Here is a 20,280-nt window from a genome sequence, read left to right as displayed (position 1 = left end):
AATCACCAGAGTGGGTGGTAAAGGCAGCCAAGTAAACTCTAATTATGGAAGGCAGGTTTCTGAGATGCTTAAGGAACATAGGCAAGATCAGACAGCTTAGATAGGTTACCAAGCCAATATGAATAACCTTGTCAAATTCAGGTCAAATCACTTTTTGGCCAACAGCTGCCACATTATTTCTTTCAGAGGTATTCTTAAAACATAATCTGGAGCACTTGGCCTGGAATTCAACAAATATTCACTAAAAAAAATAAAATGCAGTTATGAAACCTGCACTATGCTAATCCCACTCCTCTTAGAATAAGAGAGACCTAAATCAGATCTTCTATCTTCTATTTTTTATTCCAATCTTACCATTCAGTGTTCACTCATTCATTCAATAGTTATTCAGAAAATTAAAACATTATTAAACATTTAAAAAATAGCTTTCAATAAGATACATTTTTGTGTATGTCAACATGGATGAAGGGAACCATTTTGTGAAATCATACTTATGAGAGTCATCTATTAAAAAAAAAAAACTTAGAAAAGACTGACATTATCTCTGGCTTCTAAATATGTATTTTGAAGAAAGAAGAATATGGCCATGTTCTGTCTATTATGATAGGCATGCAAATTCATATATTATATCTTCTATAAGAGATGAGAGGAGATGGAGACTAGATAATTCCCACATTTTATTACTTATAGATTTTTAAATGCCCTGTAACAAGGAAATTTTATAGTAAGGCATCTAAATTAATAGGTTATTCAATAAGATAACACAAAATATACTAGTATTAGTAAAAACTGACCAGAGGAGAAGAGTTTCAAAAGACTTTCCATCCACTATTTCTTCTGTGAGGTTCAAGGATTTCTCAGTGTAACAAAGCTCAAAGAACATTTTGCATTTTTACTTCCTGATTTCTCTCTCTCTCTTGCAAAAAGAAATAAAATTTTCTTAATTAAGATTGGGTTACATTCTAACTGCACATCCAGTTCTTATAATGGGCAGAAAAATTTTGCAGATTCACTCTTTGTGGAAAACAAATTTATCATCTTATTGAAATCTCTGAAAGAGCCAATAGGCCTTACCTGAGTACCTAAAGAGGCTGCCATCATATGAGTCAGAAGCTTAGCAGCAAACATAGAATGCCTGGCACAGAAGATATGAGAAAGAATGGCCAGGCAAAGACCTGTAGGAACAGAAAGGAAGCAAAGAAAGAAATTGCTTTAAAATTCATGAACAAACAGCTAGTATACTGAGAAAAACACTGAGGACATAAAATAAGGAAGACTGATTAGCTTCCACTGCTTAGCATTAAGAAAGATTTAACTTCAATGATATTATGTTGGGCCATGTGGTCTACTTTGTGAAGCCATTATATTAACTAAGCAAAAAAAGGCACCTTTCCCAACCAAAGTTTGTGTTCAAAAGGATCTTTAATGTATGTATTTAGGTAAATTGTTTATTTTTTATTTTTTTGCTTGACATTATTTTCACTATTTGGACCAGCTGGTACTGGTTTTGTATGAGAGGGATATACTGATATCTTTTATTGTCAGAAAAGCAGGTGGTTCGTTGAAAGAGATATTCAGGGACAGAGATGATATTTGCAAGTATAAAATGGTAAATTGTGCTACAAAAACTTACCTATGTTAATTACGCTTTTTATCTATAAGTAATAGTTACATAATTACAACAGTGATAATTATGAGTTTTAAAGGCAACTGCATTCAACTGGGTGCCAAAACTAAGAATAAAAGCCCCAATCACTCACAATTCATTGCCTTTCAGCATAAAATCTGAAATTTCTAAATGGTTTAGAAGAAATTAAATTAATCACTGTCTTTAAATGTACTTTGTACTCATTTATTTACACTTCAGACACTAGGGGATAAAGAAAACCTATTCCATTATTTCTTTATCTTGAAGCTCCAATTATAAGGCCTTGATTTGATTAATCTAAGAACGTTTTTTAAAACTAATATTAAGATGTGAATATCTGTCCCACCCAGACAGAAGCAGGATAAGTATAGCTTTGTAAAACAGTACTCTAGTATTTTCTCTCTTGGGGTTTTCTGTCTCTATCCTTTTTTGCCTTTCTTTTTTGTCTAGATCTGTGATTTCATCAGTTTAAGGAGCTCCTGCTGTGGTACCTCCCTCCCTAATTCAGATGGGTAGCTAGTCATTAATTTACAGTCTTAGAGATTAAGTGACTTACTCATGGTTACATAACTAGTGTGCGTCAGAAACAGGATTTGAAGTGAGGTTTCCTTGACTCAAAGGCCAGTTCTCTAACCTCTTTACCACAATGACTTTCTACTTTTAAGTTTTTAAAGCTGTAAAAAAAAAAAAAAGGCTTTTATAATAAGTAAATGAAAATAAACTTGTCTCTCTACCACCATTATATTCTTAAAATGCAAATAGGATTTTTTTGGATTATTTTTGTTTTGTTTTGTTTAAAGGAAACTAAGGATTGGCACAATTCAAATGGACAACTGAAAGGTACTTATGACTCATTTTCCTGGTATAGATGTGCTTGCAGTAAGCCTTTAGAAAATGATTTAAATAGCAGCCCCTTGTTTTAATATAGTAGAAAGGATACTACATGGTGAGACCGACTTTGCATAACCCAAGACTAGAAGGTTGGCCAAGAAATCTGGAGTAATTCTTTTTTTGGGAAGGCTGCCATGGGATCTGTGTTCCCACAGAGTAGACAGGTGTGCAGGTGTTAGGGTTTCATCCAAAAAAGACACCCACATAAGGACACAATGTGCCTATCAAGACACAAGAACTAAGGTGACTGCTAAGATTTGCACCTTTACTGACAGAAACTAGATGTTCTAACATTAATGTACTGAACATATTACCATCCATTTTGCATTTAGTCAAAATATAATTGTTAATAATGGAGACATTGAAGAGATGAAGATAAAGAGGATATTGGCTAATAACAAATAAATACTACTACTACTACTAAATAATATTGAAGTACCAGAATAATAGGTTCTATTAAAGGATCTAGATATTACTTTCTGAAATTTTCCTTATGAACATTTTAAATGGTCTAAAATATGATAATTATATTTAAACCATCCTTTAAGTTAAAACACTTCACATGTATTATCTCACTTGATCCTCATGAAAAAAATGAAGACAAGTTTACTGTGAGTTATTATGTACTATGGTTATTATATTCATTTTTAAAGATGAGGAAATTTAAGTGAGGAATGAAATGATTTACTAATAGTTACAAAACTGCTGATAGAGATAGGATTTGAATCCAGGTGTCTTAACTACAATTATTTCAAGCATATCATGCTACCTTAAAACCTACAACAATTTGCTTATAATTTATTTATATTTATGATGTGTGGAAGTATACAAAATTTTAAGTCACAAGTAAGGTCTCTATCTAAACATTTATAACTTTTTTTTTGCCTTGTTTCTGAAATAGAAATATAATGCAATATCTTATGTAATCTATTCTCTCTCTCTATTGGTGATCATTTCAGTTCCCTTGGGGTTAATTATCATCTCGATTCAGATGACTATCAAATGTCCTAGCCTCTTTCTTGAGCACTTGTCTTATATCATCAGCTGCCTTGTGGACATCTGAGGCTGCTTAGTAGTGCACATAGTACATGGTGGTGGACTTCCAGTCTGTAAGACTTGAATTCAAATCCTTTCTGAGACGTAATTTTGTGGAGATAACAATAGCACCCATATCACAGGGCTGTTGTGAGGAACTCTTGAGATAACATTTGTAAAGTGCTTTATAGACCTTAAAATCTTTTGTAAATATGAGTTATTCTTTTATTGTTGTTCTGTTATTATTTCCAATTGAATGTCTCATTAACCCCTAAAACTCAGTGATTAAAAAAGAAATGATAATTTTTCTCCCAAACCATCTGCCTGATTTTCTCACTTCTTTTAAGGAAATTACCAACTTGTAGTTAACTCTCAAATTTATATTTCTAAAGAATGCTACTCCTCTGCTCAAGAAGTTCCACAGGTTTCCTATTTCCTATAGGATAAAATAATAGACATCTCTGGCATGTAAAACACTTCACAAAATGCCTCCAGCCCATCTTACCAGCCACTCTCTGACACAATCAAATGGGCCTTGTTTGTAGTACCTCGTATTTGGCCTTCAATCTCCTATCTTTATGCCTTTGCACATATCTAGCTTATTGGGAAAAAAAAAAAGTCTCTCAACTTGCAACGCAGTTCATGAGCTTCTTCATTTATGTTGTACTTAATTATCTGTGTTTTTCCCCATCCACCATTGAATAGCACCTTTTCCAGGGTAGGAACTATTTTCCAATTTTACCTTTTTGTTCCCAGCTTAGCCTAGTTCCTTAACCTAGCTAAACACAATTCCTATCACAGAGTAGGTCCTTATGAAATGCTTGTTGAATGCATAAATGAATTTAATCAAGACTTCAGAGCAGCAGATCTCAATTTTTTTTTTAATCTCAGGATCTCTTTGCACTCTTAAAAATTATTGGGGACTTCAAACAACTTTTGTTTATACGGATTATATCTCTTGATATTTACCATATTAGAAATCAAAATGTCTTAGTGTTATTATGAAAATTGTTTTGACTTTCTGGCTCCTCTGAAAGCAACTTATAGATCTGTGGAAGTTTCCATATCATACTGTCAAAATAGCTACTTCAGTGGATCTATGATTTCACTCATAATGTTGCTCAGTCCAAAGCCACAGAATAACCCACTTGTGCTTTCTGAGTCTAGGATTCCATTCATTTCCTCTCAGAAATCCTTCATAGATGGATGATGGAAGCTTTTGTTTAGCATTTTTAACTCTTATTAGGTATCAGTGCAACACATAGGCTATCTGTTTCATGTATCTTCACTTCAGGAGCAGCCTTATTTTCCATTTGTTGGTTGATACCAGTTCTTGCAAACCGAGTCATCACCACTGATTTATTTATTCATGCTGAACAGAGTCTCATGAAGAGAATCATACAATGTTGAAATTAGAAGGGGAACTGTAACTTATTGGTTCAATTTATTTATCCAAATATGGAAACTGAGGCCCAAAAGTTACTTGCTCAAAATCACACAGCTGTTTAATTACGTAAGTATGATTACAACCCAGGCCTCTTTAGCTCTCAGACTACTACAGCATACTGTTATAAAAATTCTTCAAAGCAGTTTTCAAATTTTAGAAAGTTCTTAAGGTTGTAACTATAGTATACTAAAGTAATCATCCCTCAATCAGTACAGCTTTTTATATCTCAAAGCAATCAGTTAACTGGGTAATTTTTTTTAAAACTAAATTGATTGTTCTGGTATTAGAGACAACATGGCTCATTGGAGTCAGGAAAACCTGGACTCAAATTCTGCCTTTAATATTTAAAAGTTGTGTGACCTAAACAGACTGTTTACCTTCTCTCTGCTTCATACACCTTCCTGGAACTTATCTACTAAGTCACAAATAAAATTTATTCTGCTTTGGTGAAGAGAATCATGACGTTCCTATGTGGAGCTTTAGGCATAAAGGCACAGATCTTTCTCATATTCCTACATTTTGGAAATAGGTAGACATAGTCTAATTTGGTACAGGACATAATATACTATTGATAGATACATGCCAGTTCTCAATACTATCAGACTGAAGGAGAAGGACTAAATAATTTTAACTTATCTTTACAAAAACACTTGCTTATATGACATTAAATTTAGAAGAAAAAAATTGTTGCCAGTAACTCCAAAGTCTTTTGCTTTTGTCAGCCTTAATCATGAAATTGGAAATGCAAGATTGCTTGAATATATATATCTATGTATGTATGAATGTATGTATATACACACAGTTATTCCTCGTTTATCTAACATTCTAAAAGAAGTTGTTTTATATAATAGGTTTTCACATCTCTGTGACTAAAATTTAGCTTTTTAATTTAAAATATTTTAAAATATATTTTGATGATTCTTTCTAAAATGTATCATACAGTTCACTGTCTTAAAAGTAGACATAATCTAATTTTTTCTTGTTGACTCAGAGTCATCAGGATGAAAATTCTTATGACTTAAGCAAGTATATTGGGTAGTATGGTTCATAATTTGTTTTTTACTTTAGTTTTTCAGTTTCTTCAAATTATCTCAGCCACTCTTGGTCCTATTGTTATGTTTGCCTTTTCAGTTGCTGTTTCTAATCTACTATGGGCTGGGAAGCTATATAACTAAGCTGGCTAAGGCCTCATCTTTTAGATAAGAACCAGTAAGGCTAAACTGAGGCCCAGAAATTTAAAGTTTAGGAGTTCAGTATAAAGGCTATTTCTGCCCAGATCACATAATATTATACTACAGGGCATATCATAACATACAAATAACTGCTCTCCTCACCTCCAGAAATGCCATTTTGTCCAAGACAACATCTACTGAAGAAGGCCTTTCCCAGGCTTCCCAGAGTCTGCTTTCCCTCATACCATCCCCAGCTGCCAGTGCCTTCCCCTCAAAAGTTTCCTTGTATATGATTTATATATGATTTTGTATATACCTACATAACTACATTATTGTCTTCTTCGCTATAATGTAAGTTCCTAGAAGGAAAAGATGTTGGGTTGTTTTTGTTTGTTTTTGGTTTTTTGTATATTTTATTCAGAAAAAAACATGAATTCAGATTCTATGATAGATAATGACTGCTTCTGTGACAAGTAAGTCTTAACCTTTAAAGACACATCTATAAAATAGAATTACCAATAGCATTTATATCAAACTGCTATGAGGATAAAGTAAGATAATTCTATATAGTGCTTTGCTAACTTACAAAAACTATATATATATTATATATATATATATATATATATATATATATGAGCTCTTATTATATTCTTTCCTCTTTATCTTTCAGATTCCTCAGCTTCCTTCAGATTCAGATTAAGTTCCTTAAGGGAAAAAAAAAACAATTTTCACTTTATATTTGTATTGCTAACACCAAGACAATTAATAAATGCTTGCTGAATTTCCCCTATGAACTTTTATGATTATCATTTATAATTCACTGATTTATCTAAATCATTTTAAAGCTGTGCTTATATTTTTAGTTTTTACCAACTTGGGAATAATGATGCCCCTATTCTTATTACTACTTATGTAGAAAAATTGGGACAGCTAGGAGGCTCCATAGAGAGAGTGCTAGACTTGAAGGAGGACTCAACTTACTGAGTTCAAATATGGCCTCAGATTCTTACTAGCTGTATAACCCTGAACAACTCACCCAACTGTTTTTGCCTCAGTTTCCTTATCTGTAAAACGAGCTGAAGAAGACAATGGCAACCTCCTCCAGTATCTTTCCCAAGAGAACATCAAATGGGGTCATGAGGAGTTGGACATGATTGAAACAACAGCAACAATAATAATATAAAGCAATTAATCCTCTTTCTTTTATCCCTTCACTTAGCTCTTCAGAGTTTTGAGAGGAATACTCTACTTCTGTAATATAAATATTGTTTAATTAAGTAGTTCAAGATTTTAGTGGCTATTTACATTTTTTTTCCAGACTTCAACTTTCTAAACAGAAAATTTCTTATAGAGCAATCTTTTTCTCCCTTTAGTTGTGTTAGTTCATCTTTTCTGGACTTCTTTCCAGTAATACACTTCTGGCACAATTGGTGACCATAACTCTGCACAATATTACCACTAAAAAGGTTCAACATCTAGGTAGGCCTCATGATGTTTGTTTTAATTTCATACCCTTCATAAAGAATGTTCTCTCTGTCTCTGTCTCTCTTTCTCTCTCTGTGTCTCTCTTCCTTTATTCCCCCTCTCCTCTTCTTTTCTATTTTCCCTCTCATCTTTTTCCTCCTCTTTTTCCCCTCTACCTCTTTCTCTCTCTCTCTGACTCTTTCTCACTCATCCCTTGTACCTTTAGCTCACCATTCTATATATTTCTACTTGTGCCATCAAAATGTATTGTCATGAAAACAAAATATCATAGAATTAAGGTAAGATGGATTTGAGGGAAGGATCAACAATATTTCTTACTGGAATTAAAAACAGATTTAGAAATAAAATCTTGAAACATTTTATTAAGGAAAAAATATCTATATATAAAGTAGATTTTAATGATATCATGGCAAAAGATAAAGCAAATTAATCTCGTGTTTTTGTGTCCAGAAAAATATGTAGCCAGTAAATAATGTATGTAAGCACATGTTTATGTACAAATGATCAAATACCCTAAATATTAAGTTATATATTTAATAATAGTTATAATTAGAAGGTGAAATGTAAATATCCCCAGAACAGAATCTTAGAAACTTCTGAGGTACCAAGTAAAAAGATGGACCAATGTTTGGCAGAAAGATCTAATTACTATGGAGAAATAGGGGTAACAAAATTTTGAGAACTCTCAGCCCTACGTTATGCAAAAAAATATAGTAAAATAAAAATAATTATGTGGTTAAAGAGATAAAAGAACTTGCTACTAATACAAAGAGAATTTTGATCACAAAAATAATACCTAAAATGTCATCTTTCTTTCATAACTTTCATAACTAGGCTAGATAATTCAACAAGGACCTCTTGTGTTCAAGGAATATTTTGAATACATTTTGTATGCAAAGATATAATACATTTTCAACTTAGTGATTGGCTGGCACATTTGAAGACAATAAGACATGTTATTTTGATTGTTAGCATATTCAAGGCTAAATTGACTTACAGGTACCATTCCAGGGAACATGAGTTCTGCTAAAAACTTGTGGAAATTCTAAGTATAGTAACATTGCTTGGGCCCTGAAGAAGTGATAAACTTCCTGGATGTTTTCTGCCATATAATGGCTCAGAACTGAAAGAATTTGGCATTTCAGTATGACAACAAACCCTGGATTATCTGTAGATCTTTCCTCTGCCACAGAACAGTAGCAGTAAATAGGGGTCTCAGTGGGTTAGGACACTGTGTTAAAGAAGGGATAGCTTCTGTTATTTGTGACTTCGGTGTGGTCTTTTCTATAACAGACAGAGGAGAGCCAGTGGGAGGAATAGGCAAATTTAACTAGGCAACCTTGCACCTGAACCCAGGCTATCTCTCCTGTTGTGTATTTGTTTCCTTTCTTGAGAAAGTTAAGTTCTCACCTTGGACATGTCCAGACTTTCAGGCCACCTTTTAGCTTCAAAAGGTACTTAGGTCCAGGGCCTAATGAGAGGAGAAACTGTTTGCAAATAACAGAACAAATGGTTTTGGACCAAAGATGATAGGAGACTTGGGTCTGGAATGGACTTGTAGAGGTGAGGTGAAATTATAAAATACTCAATCAGCAATCCTACAATCTATGTTCTGAGTCCCAAAGTCCTAACAGGAAATGTTACTGAATCCTGTTTTAAGTACGTTTGTTTGTTGTCAAAGGCAAGTTTAAGTATGTTCTGTGTTTAGTGGTACTTATATTGAGTACCTGTATTTAGTAGTACTTTGTACTGAGAACTTTTCTACTACTCTATATTTTGGGGGAAGAGGGAAGTATCAGATGTGAGCCAGAAATAAAATCATCCCTATGCTACTGGTGTGGAGTATCTAATTGGATACAGAGTGTGAGAAAAGGAAGACTTTTCTCATTAGAGGTAGAATTTCCTAGGCCTAAGCCAAGTCTATGCATGTGCTTGGGTACAGAACAGAGAGTCAGAACAGTATCTCAAATCCTATGGGCCCAAGGAAATAGCCTCTCAATAAAGCTGGAGCAAAATAATAGATAACAGATATAACAAAACTTAAATGTCAGATTATTGCTTTCTAAAAAAATTCAGAAGTGAACAGGGTATCTCTAATTCTAAGCCTATCTCTCTCTCTCTCTCTCTCTCTCTCTCTCTCTCTCTCTCTAAAAGAGAGAGATAGATAGATAGATATAGATATAGATAAAGACAGATAGATAGCTATAGATAGATACAGATATAGATAGATAGATTACTACTATGATAAGTAAAAAAGTGAGCTGCAGAAGACTATTGTCACTTTTTAAACTAAATAATATGAGTGACTGAACAGTGACTTTGATCCTTAGTAATGACATGCCTATCTTATATACAGGATCAAAATATTCTGGGTAAAGGGCTTTACATCTAATAAATTGAATGACTTCAATATTTAATAGTGTTGCTATGAATGAGAAAATATTTTCTCCATTTGCCATAATATGGTAAGCTACATCATGCTTTCTTATTGATGTTTATTTTTATTTCTTTTATTTTTAATTAATAGCTTTCCCCCCTAATACTGAACCTTAATGACTTTTTGAGGAAAATTCATGTTATATTTGCAATGTGCAGGTGCTGAAATTACAAGGATGACTGTCATCACCATCTCAAGGCAGGTAATGGGCACTTAGTATGTTACGGGGCACTTAGTGGGAGCATTACAATTATAAATTTTTGTTTTTAAGGAGTATATAATCTAAGTTAGGTAGTCCAAAAATACATGGAAAATAAATAATAATCTTTTTGCTCACAATAGATTGGAAATTAATGAAAAGCTATTAGGAGCCACAGAGACCAGTGGCTAGGACAGTGAAAGACTTCAGAGGTGAGACTTTGACCTAAGCCTTCAAGGCCTTGTAGGATGTAGACAAATGGTGAGGATATTTGGAGGTATTCTAGACAGAATTAATTATGTGAACAAAAGCAGGAAGGTAGAATGCATGTAGAATATTAGGGAATGGTTAGTTGTCTACAGTGTAAAGTTCATGAATTTCTTTCTCTTCCATGACAGAGATGATAAACTTCCTGGATGTTTTCTGCCATATAATGGCTCAGAACTGAAAGAATTTGGCATTTCAATATCACAGCAAACCCTGCATTATCTGTAGATCTTTCCTCTGCCACAGAATAGTAGCAGTAAATAGGGGTCTCAGTGAGTTAGTACACTGTGTTAAAGAAGGGACAGCTTCTGTTATTTGTGACTTCGGTGTGGTCTTTTCTATAACAGACAGAGGAGAGGCAGTGGGAGGAATAGGCAAATTTAACTAGGCAACCTTGCACCTGGACCCAGGCTGTCTCTCCTGTTACTGTGGGCAAGGACCCTTAATTAATCTTTGGCTTAATTAGTTTGGTCTTACCTGCAAGACAAGTATCAGAGAGTAGTTTTCACAAACACATACAAACACACACTCTCATATATGTGTGTATATACACATATATGTGTATATATATGTGTGTATATACACATATATTTATGCAAATACATATTTTATATATATATACACAGACATATACATCAAAACTACATCTCACAAATACATTTTTCTCATACATATATCATTAATTATATAGGTACATATAGACAGACATATAAAATTATAAAAGCCTATATAAAACCATATAAAATTATAAAAAAATAAGCTTTCCTAACAAATAAAGAAATAATTCTATAAAAGTTTATTTATACACAACTCTAGTCAATAGTGTCACATATTTGACTACATTTAAGCTTCCATGTGCCCTCTATATGTGTTTGACTGCCTTTCTGGATATCTGCATCTTTCTCTCTACATATATTGATACATATATTGATCAATGCATTTCTTTTTGTGTTTCCTTGTGTTATTTTTGTGTCTATCTTACACCTCTGTCTCTTCTCTTCTTTGTTCTGTTTCCATGATACTCTTGTTTTGGGGGCTCTGTCTTTCCATTTCTTTTTTCATGCTCCCTTACCATCATAGCTATTCTTCTCCTTGCTCTCTGCTTCCTTTCCTTCTCTTTCTATCTTCTTTAAGAATAAGAGTTTATTATAACATACTACAGATTCATATGTTTGAAAGATTATTTACTGTATTTATTGAGAAAGTTTTGCTTCTTGTTACTAATTTAAAATATATTAATAGAATATTCACATTGCTTTCCAGAAAAAACATCTTATTGAAATTAATTTATTCTTATAGGTAAAATATATTTTTTGAAAAAATACTTTTCTGAAGAAACTTTCAGTAGGAAAAAGGCTTTCTAATTCCTGACTTTTAATTTTCTCTTTGGGACTTATTTTTTCTATTTCTTTTTCTTCTTAAAAAAACAAAAAAAGTTTTTGGTTTTTTATGTTTCAAAACTAATATTTTTACTAATATTTTTAGTTATTCACTTTATTTGCTGTGAAATTAATATTGCTAACATCTTCTATTCACAGGACCAATAAAATGTGCTAAATCAAGTTTTCTTCATTTTGGTTTTAGGTGATAAATTATAATAATCATCAGGCCTTAACAAGACACTTTTGTTTGAAAAAATATCCCTTTAGGGCTTCATGTCTAGGATGTCAGGTAAAATGTTTAATCATAAAATGAAGGTGGTTTTCTTTAAAAAGCAAATAATAATTGTTTTTCAAAACCTTATGTAGTATTTTGTTTTTTACTTTTCCAGCACCAAACATATTTTAATAAAAACTTACAACATGTGAAGTATTCATCAATAGTTAATGTTCTTTATTATATATGTACAACTTTAAAATGGGTGATATTTTTATTTTTCTTATCATGATTAATGTTAAGAATCAACTGACCTGAGATGCAAATAAATCCAGAAGAGAAAAAAGCCTCATTGTATGAAGACAAGCTATCTGTCTGGGCGTAAACAGCATATGTTGACATGTGTGAACAGGCACATTCCACATAGTCTGAAGTGACATCAACCACTTTGCAAAATTGACTATCAGACAACCAGCTAGAACAGAAACAACAATGAAAATTACCATTCTTGTTTTATTAGAACACTTATGGCGTTGTGAAGGATTGCAAAGTAAAAGCATTTGTTGAACTTAAGTGTTCTTTAGTCAATCCTGAAGTAAAACCTATGCTTAAGCAGAACTGCTGAGAACCTGTTTTACAAAACAAGAAGAATACAATTAATGTGGAAAAGTAGGCTGTAAAACTAACTAACCCAAAGATGCACTGGGTATTTACAGAATTTCTATAATAACACTTTTTGAAATACAATTAAAATCAAGGTACAATTAAATTTAATAGTAGTAATAAAAAAAATCAGCTTTACCTGTGTAAAAAAAAAAGTCTACAGAGCAATTATAGTTGTAGAAGATTGTACAAATCACTCCTTCATTTGGGGAGAAATCGGAAAAAAAGCTGCATCTCATGTATTTATTTTTGAACCATAAATTTCTGCAAGTTCTTCCCAGAACTGACAGTACAGCCCCATTTTCTAAGCAGTCTTATGCAATGTCATAAAAATAAATTTATGTTTTCCATTCTCTTTTAATTTTTTTTGTTTGTTTAGTATACTGTAATGATTGTAGAGGAAATCACTAACATGAAGGTGTTAGGACAGTACTGATATGAGAGAAGATTCCATTCTTGGTTCTAGTTTATTAAAAATTCAGTTATTTTGAATATTCAATAATGTCATCAATGACATAGATGAAGGAAAGCATAATTGTCAATTGGCAGAGAGGAATGGAGGGAGGGACATGTGGGGAGAGACAGAGACAGAAAGAGATGGGGGGGGGCAGGGAGGAAGAGATAAAGATATGTATGTATAGATAGGGAAGAGAAAGGTTTGAGGAAAGAAATAGGCATTTTTATTAAATGCCTACTATGTGCAGGCACTGTGCTAAGTATTTTACTTGGAAAATATTTCAGAATCTGAAAGATGGCCTGGGAGTAAAGAAGCCCAAAATTTATTTCATGTTTCCCCCTAATTTCTACGAAAAATTCTAAGTGCAAAGGATTCTTAATCCCTAATTTCAAAGATAAACTTGAGATATGGATTATAATCAGGGTCCTGAGTAACAGAATTGAGATCAGAAATTAGAAACCATAAGTATCAATTTTAATCAACCACGAGAAGTCAACAACATTAGAACTAGTACTATAGAGGGTCAATCTGCTCCCCAATTCCAAAGTTTCAGTTACCTATTCCTGAATTTCCATACCAATTGCTTACCCAGTTTAATACTATATGATAACCTTACATTCAGAGTTAAGGACAGACCTGCAACTGATACTTTGACCTGAACAATTACATTTAATGTTACTTCAATCACGTCATTTAATTTTTGTGAATCTGTTTCCTCATTTGCAAAATGAGGAGGTTGAACTAAATTACCTCTAAGTTCCTTAGTCTATGATCCTATGAATGTTATCATTTTAGCATTTTAATTAACTTTTTAATCCAATTTAATAACTATTTATTAAGTAATATAATACACTAAATTCCTGCATCAGTATTAGAATAGAAACATGAAATCTTTCCCTAGACTAAATAAATTCTTGAGACTTTATATTAGGTCCTTAATGGCCTGGAAATATAAAAATAGTTAACATGTTTTGATAGCACTTTTGGTATTCACATTAACCCTGTAAAATACATAATAGAAGCAACCTTCTTTTACAGACAAGAACTCATGCTAAGAGGAATTAAGTGATTTGTCCAAACTGACATAATAAACAAGTAGTACAATGAAGACTCAAATGGAGGCTAACACCAGATACTCTTTCTTGCTAAAGTGCCTCTATCACAGGACTTTGCATAGTTTGACTACATAGCTGTAGTAAATTCTATGAGTGCAAGGCACTCTCTGAAGGCAGAGAAAGGAATACTTTTCCAACTTTACAGATTAGTTCATTATATATTTAAGGTGGATTCTACCAGCATAGGTTTCTGGCTTTTTAGCATTTCATGAGAGAGGAAGACAAGAAGTAGGGGAATGAGGAAGAGAGGGAGGAAGGAAAAAAGGAAGAAATGAAGGAAGGGTTGTAGGAAAAGGGGAGGAAGAGAGAGAAGAAGAAAGAGAGAAAGGAAAGAAAGAAGGAAGAAAGGAGGGAGAGAGGTAAAGGGGAAAAAAGGAGGCAAAAGGGAGAAAGGGAAGAATGAAGGAAGGAAGGAAGGAAGGAAGGAAGGAAGGAAGGAAGGAAGGAAGGAAGGAAAGAAGGAAAGAAGGAAGGAAAGAAGGAAGGAAAGAAGGAAGGAAGGAAGGAAGGAAGGAAGGAAGGAAGGAAGGAAGGAAGGAAGGAAGGAAGGAAGGAAGGAAATGAGAAAAGGATAGTTGGAGGAAGGAAGGAATGGAGGAAGGAAAATTGGCCATATTATTTAAAGACTGTGACTTCATGTACCTTCCTATTCAACACTAATATTTTTTTATCTATTCATGCTCACTCATCCATAGGGTTAATCAGAAATGAGTAACAAAATTATATTCAAATATAGCCCAAGAAATACCGGTTCCCCTTGACCAAGGTTTCTTAATTTTTTTCCAACTAATGACTCCTTTTTGCCTGAGAAATTTTTATGTGGCCCTACCTCAAATCTGAGCCAAGGTGTTTCTAGAAGCCTTTGTGCATATGCAGTGAAAAGTGAGCATGTTGTATATTCAGAATTAAGGTTGCAGGGAAGTCATGTTATGCAACATGCGCAAGTGCTGCCAGAAACAACCCAGATTCATTTTGTCTTTGATTTGGAATTAATTTTGGGTTGTTGCATTCAGAAACCATTTACTGTTGCCAGATAATTTTCAACCCTCACTTTCAGTTATAAAACAGCATGTGGGGTTGCAACCCACAGTTTAAGAAGCTTTGCCCTAGAAAACAAAAAACTAAATCATGCAAATTACCTTGCAGCAGCCTGATTCCAAAGGAGGCACAAGGATTTCTGAGGAACAATCCGGTGTTCTGTGGCATATATCCGATAAAGGATCTCATTATTATCTGTCAATGGGTATGAACTCTGTCCCTTCACACTCAAAGATAAAACCTGTAATATTAAAATAAATTTTAATACATTTTAAAAATAATCATGGTAAAACTTCACTTAAGTTTTCCAACTAATATCACCAAAATTGGACCCTGCCACACACTTTTTCGCTATTCAACCATTATTAGGCCATTTACAGATAAAATGCTCCTAAATGCTTCTCACTTATTTCTCCATGACTCCATTTTGCTTCATATTAATCCTGAGATGAAGAACTACTAACCATTCCATTTGTTTGGTTTTTACTTACTAGCTTCACTGTTTCTTTTGGTGTCAAATACTTGGAATTTGCTTGAAACTGAGTCACTTACTTTTATCATCACTTATTAGAATTTCACTTTTCAAAAGCTCATGCAAATACTTTACATGTGTCTTAACTGTATTTTAATTATAAAATGTCACATATTATCTATAGAAAGAAGGTGTTCTTAATAAGGGGATCATGTTCATAAGGTCCAGAGATTTAAGGAAAGACATCTCAGTGGTGAAAGATGAGTAAGCTGAGGTTACTGAGTTAACAGAGGAACAACCATGGATTCCATGAGAACAAGAAGTGACTTTAAAATGAAAAACTACCTTGTTGTTCAAAGCCAGAACATTGTTACTGGTTATAAACCACTGTTGGCTGCTATATTCCGTAAATTGTACTAATGTGCATTTCTTTTCACCAGCCATAAAACTTGCATCTGGGACATCCAATAATCGTTCAGGAACTTGTATATAATCCCCCTCCTTTCCTTCAAACTTGTGTCCATTGATTTGCTGTGGATACCAGTGAAGGGCCAATATTGACAAATATGGGCATTTGTCAAGGATGGTTTTGCTCCTGTTGAAATAGAAAAGAAAGATTTCTATTGAAATAGCATACAAATAGAAATATTCACAATCACATTTGTTTAAATATGCAGCCCTTTGTACATTAAGGTGACATTAATGACCTAGCATCAACATGACATGTATTTTGACCTGCTTTTTGATTAGTGATAGGGTTGCATGGAGCCTTCTCTCTATATATTTTTTGGTTCTCTTTGTAATCCATTACATTAATTTTTGAGTTTCCTATGACTCAAGGTAGGATATATGACTATGAAAACAGAGTTCCCATAATGATATCCATCTGACCTGATGTTATGTTGCTCCTTCCATCAAAAACTTTCAGGGGCCTAAAATAAAAATATTACTAGAATAAAATAAATCCTCCTCAGCTCGGCATTAAGATCCTTTATAAAACAGTTTTAATTTATGTATACAGCATTAATTTACCTTGAAATCTGTGTGACGCCTTTGTCTTCCTTTCTATTTTATTTGGATCGATTAATATTGTAAAACACATGTTTATATCTAACTGTACATACATAATCTTTTTTGTATTTAAGTCTTTAGAATGGATAATATTAAGTTCTCATAAACAAAATGCTGAATATTTTTGTAAATTTTTCAATTTTTTCATTAAACTGATATAAAACTATTCCCTTAAACAGATTATAATTTTAATATGTTTTGTAGCATTCAGTATATATCTGAATTTCATTGAAATAGCACAATTGTATCTTCATGTGATAGCAAGTAGATATATACCAAACTTTATAAAGTTAAATTAAACCTCCCTTAAAAAGTACTTCTCATTAAGTAGAATACCTTGCTTTCAAATAATCATTGATGCATGAGAATGGGAAGGGAAAGTAAAAATACCAATATGATATTTGTACAATGCTGTGAAACAATCATTTTACTGGAAAAAGAAACTAAAATCTCAAAAGATATTGTCTAAGCATGATTTGAACTATGATTAAAGTAAAATATGATTTGGTTGAGGAGTGATTAATTAAAAACATGATATTTTGCACATTGAAATAGTTCAAAAGTGGAAAATGTTTCTTCAAATATAGATCACAGTTATCAACTCTTCACCTATATCATTAAAATATTAAATTGAGTATAAATGGCTTTATGCCCTTTGAAATATTTTAGTCATTATGCTCAAGGTTTCACCATTTTAAATAAATATTCTTTCTTAATCAGTGTCCCAAAAGTCTTAATGAAGCTTTAAGCTATTAGCCAATAGCTTAAAGTATTAAGGCTTCAAACTGCAATAAAACTTCTAAGACACACTGTATTAAGACTGACAATCATTAGTTAGCTTTGTAAAGTCAAAGTAAATACTATTTACTTAGATCACAAGATTCATAAGATTATGGATTTAGGGCTGGAAGGGACCTGAATGGTTTAGAGTAGCTCCCCCTTTTTACAGATGAGATAACTGAAACACAGAAAAGTGAAGTGACTTGCCTAGGACCATACTTTCAAGACTCTTACCTCATCCCATCATCCTAAAAGAAAATAGGATGAAAATCAGGCCCCAAGGAGAGAAATAGTAATAATTCATGCTTTCTGTTTAACTGCCACTACTGTCATATGACCTTTTCTGACTCCTCCTTGCTTTTTCTGAAGTAAATGAGCCAGAGAACAGGACCAACATCTATCAAACAGGGACTGAGTACCTACTGTGTGTTCAAAATTATACCAGCTTCAGTGAGGGAGTAGAAAAGAAGAAGAAATGGTTCCTGCTCTCAAGGCGTTTATACACACACACAAAAAAAAAAACAAAAAACAAAAAATGGGCAACTAAGAAGTATATATGAATAAGTGGAATAAAAGTACATTTTACTAAAGATTTATAAGAGGGAAACTTTTCATTTCACATCAGGATTTTATAGATATTCCATATAAAATGAAAAAACATGGTTCATATAAGGAATTATTGTGATAATGGCAAAAAAACTTCAACTAATTTATTCATTCATTTGGGGAATTAAAGAGAAATTGGTGAATTTGGTAATTCTCTTAATAATATGAGCAAACATGAGCAAAAATAGTCTCAAATCAAGACTCTCAATGATGATGATGATGATGATATGGAGTAAAGGAGTAAGTAGAGTAGGGTAATGGGGTAGGTTCTAAAGTCACTCAATTCATTTAAAACATAATATTAACATGAAAAATGTCAAAAGTTCTATCCTATATATGTACTTTATTATTTTTTCCATTCTATGTCATAATCCTATTCCTATGTCCATCTTATAAATAAATTCCATTGGATAAAAAGGATATTTAATCAATAGAAATTCATTACATTTATTGAATAAGGGGAATATCAACTTGAAACACATGGGAGCATTGGATTAACAGTTCAATTCAAATCCTGGCTTTGGTAGGTATGGTTTTGGTTTTGTACATGGCATTTATCCTTCCTGGGTCTAATTTTCCTTTGGCAGAACGAACTATGAAGTCCCTTTAACTCTAAGATTTCAACTTGTAAACTATCATTTGTGAACTAAGAACAGAAGCATCTTTGGAGAAATTTTTTTGTATAAAATGAGTTTTAAGCAAAATCTTGAAGAAAGCCATGGACATGGTAAGAAAGGAAAGAAATTCTCCAGCCAATGCAATTACAATGACTAAGGCAGCAGATAGATAGGAAAACAGTAGAGAATTACAATGATAATACTAGCCTTGTTGGGTGCAAAATAAGCATAGAAATAAAAGAAATACCTAAGTGTTTTACATGGAGGATACATTTTACAAATTTGTGAAAAAACTTGAATGTTCAGATTAATACTTCATTTGATAAATTAGAGGATGGTTTGATATAAAAACATATAGAAATGCACTCTGTAATCTTTCATTTTCCTTAAAGAAACAGCTACTTAGCTCAACCCTCAATTGAATTTTCTCCCTAATGAAATTCCATAGGACATACTATAAAGACTCACAAAAATGAAAGAGGGCTTTTCTTACTAATAAAAATAGAAGACTAATTGAGGTACCTTTTTTAATATAAAAAAAGGAAGGCCAGAAAGAAACAGGGTAGGTTGAACTTATATACTTTAAAAGAAAATTAAGTAGTAAATAATAGAGGTCTGTAATATTACACACAGTTCTCTTTTTCTGTTCTGTTTATTTGGAAAGAATTATTTTATTTGATGTTTGTTAGGCTAAACATGAAGATTACTTTATTTTTTCTACTACATGAATACAGCAAAATTATGTTTTGCTTCTAATAATAATAATAATAATAATAATAATAATAATAATAAAGTCCTCTGTGGTTTACAAAGTACATGTTTAATATATTAATCCTTTAAAGTTTGTGGCTGAATTAAGTCAGCTCAGAGTTCTAAGAGAAATCTTTAAAAGTTGGATGGAATTCAGTATGATTCAAGGACCTGACAAGGCTATTGTTGTTGGGAAAATATATATAGACATTAGTATTGTTGTATGATTTGAGAATTTGATTACTAATTATAAGGCAAGGTGGAAGGTCAATCTCAGAAGGGATCCATAATTGAATCCAGAAAGATAAGAACAAGAGAAAAGTGAAAAGAAAAGTGAAAAGACTAATTTCACAACTGCTTCTGTGAAATTTGAAAATGGAAGTAATGGATACTCTAGTTGCTATTAAGAAATAAATCTAGCTGAGCAGAATAGATTGAAAGCAGAAAATCAGAGAAGTAATTCAATGGATCCAATAGTTTGATTAAGAATTTATGCACCATGAGGTATTAATCAAGCAAGCCATGGATCAATTC

General features: G+C 32.7%; 1 protein-coding gene across 1 annotated transcript in view; it reads right to left on the bottom strand.

Moving 5' to 3' along the window:
• Nucleotides 1-20,280, bottom strand: part of ADGRV1 (adhesion G protein-coupled receptor V1) — a 668,591-nt gene that overhangs the window by 400,480 nt on the left and 247,831 nt on the right. Inside the window, exons 80-83 of the mRNA XM_031938764.1 lie at nt 16,268-16,517; nt 15,552-15,691; nt 12,492-12,652; nt 1,075-1,175 (exon numbers count right to left, since the gene is read on the bottom strand). Coding sequence (XP_031794624.1) covers nt 1,075-1,175; nt 12,492-12,652; nt 15,552-15,691; nt 16,268-16,517 — 652 coding nt within the window. The remainder of the gene's footprint in view (nt 1-1,074; nt 1,176-12,491; nt 12,653-15,551; nt 15,692-16,267; nt 16,518-20,280) is intronic.

The sequence above is a fragment of the Sarcophilus harrisii genome, chromosome 1 (assembly GCF_902635505.1).
Source record: "Sarcophilus harrisii chromosome 1, mSarHar1.11, whole genome shotgun sequence".
Taxonomy (NCBI): Eukaryota; Metazoa; Chordata; class Mammalia; order Dasyuromorphia; family Dasyuridae; genus Sarcophilus; species Sarcophilus harrisii.
The sequence above is the reverse complement of the archived record's forward strand: the minus strand, read 5'-3'. Positions and strand labels throughout refer to the sequence as shown.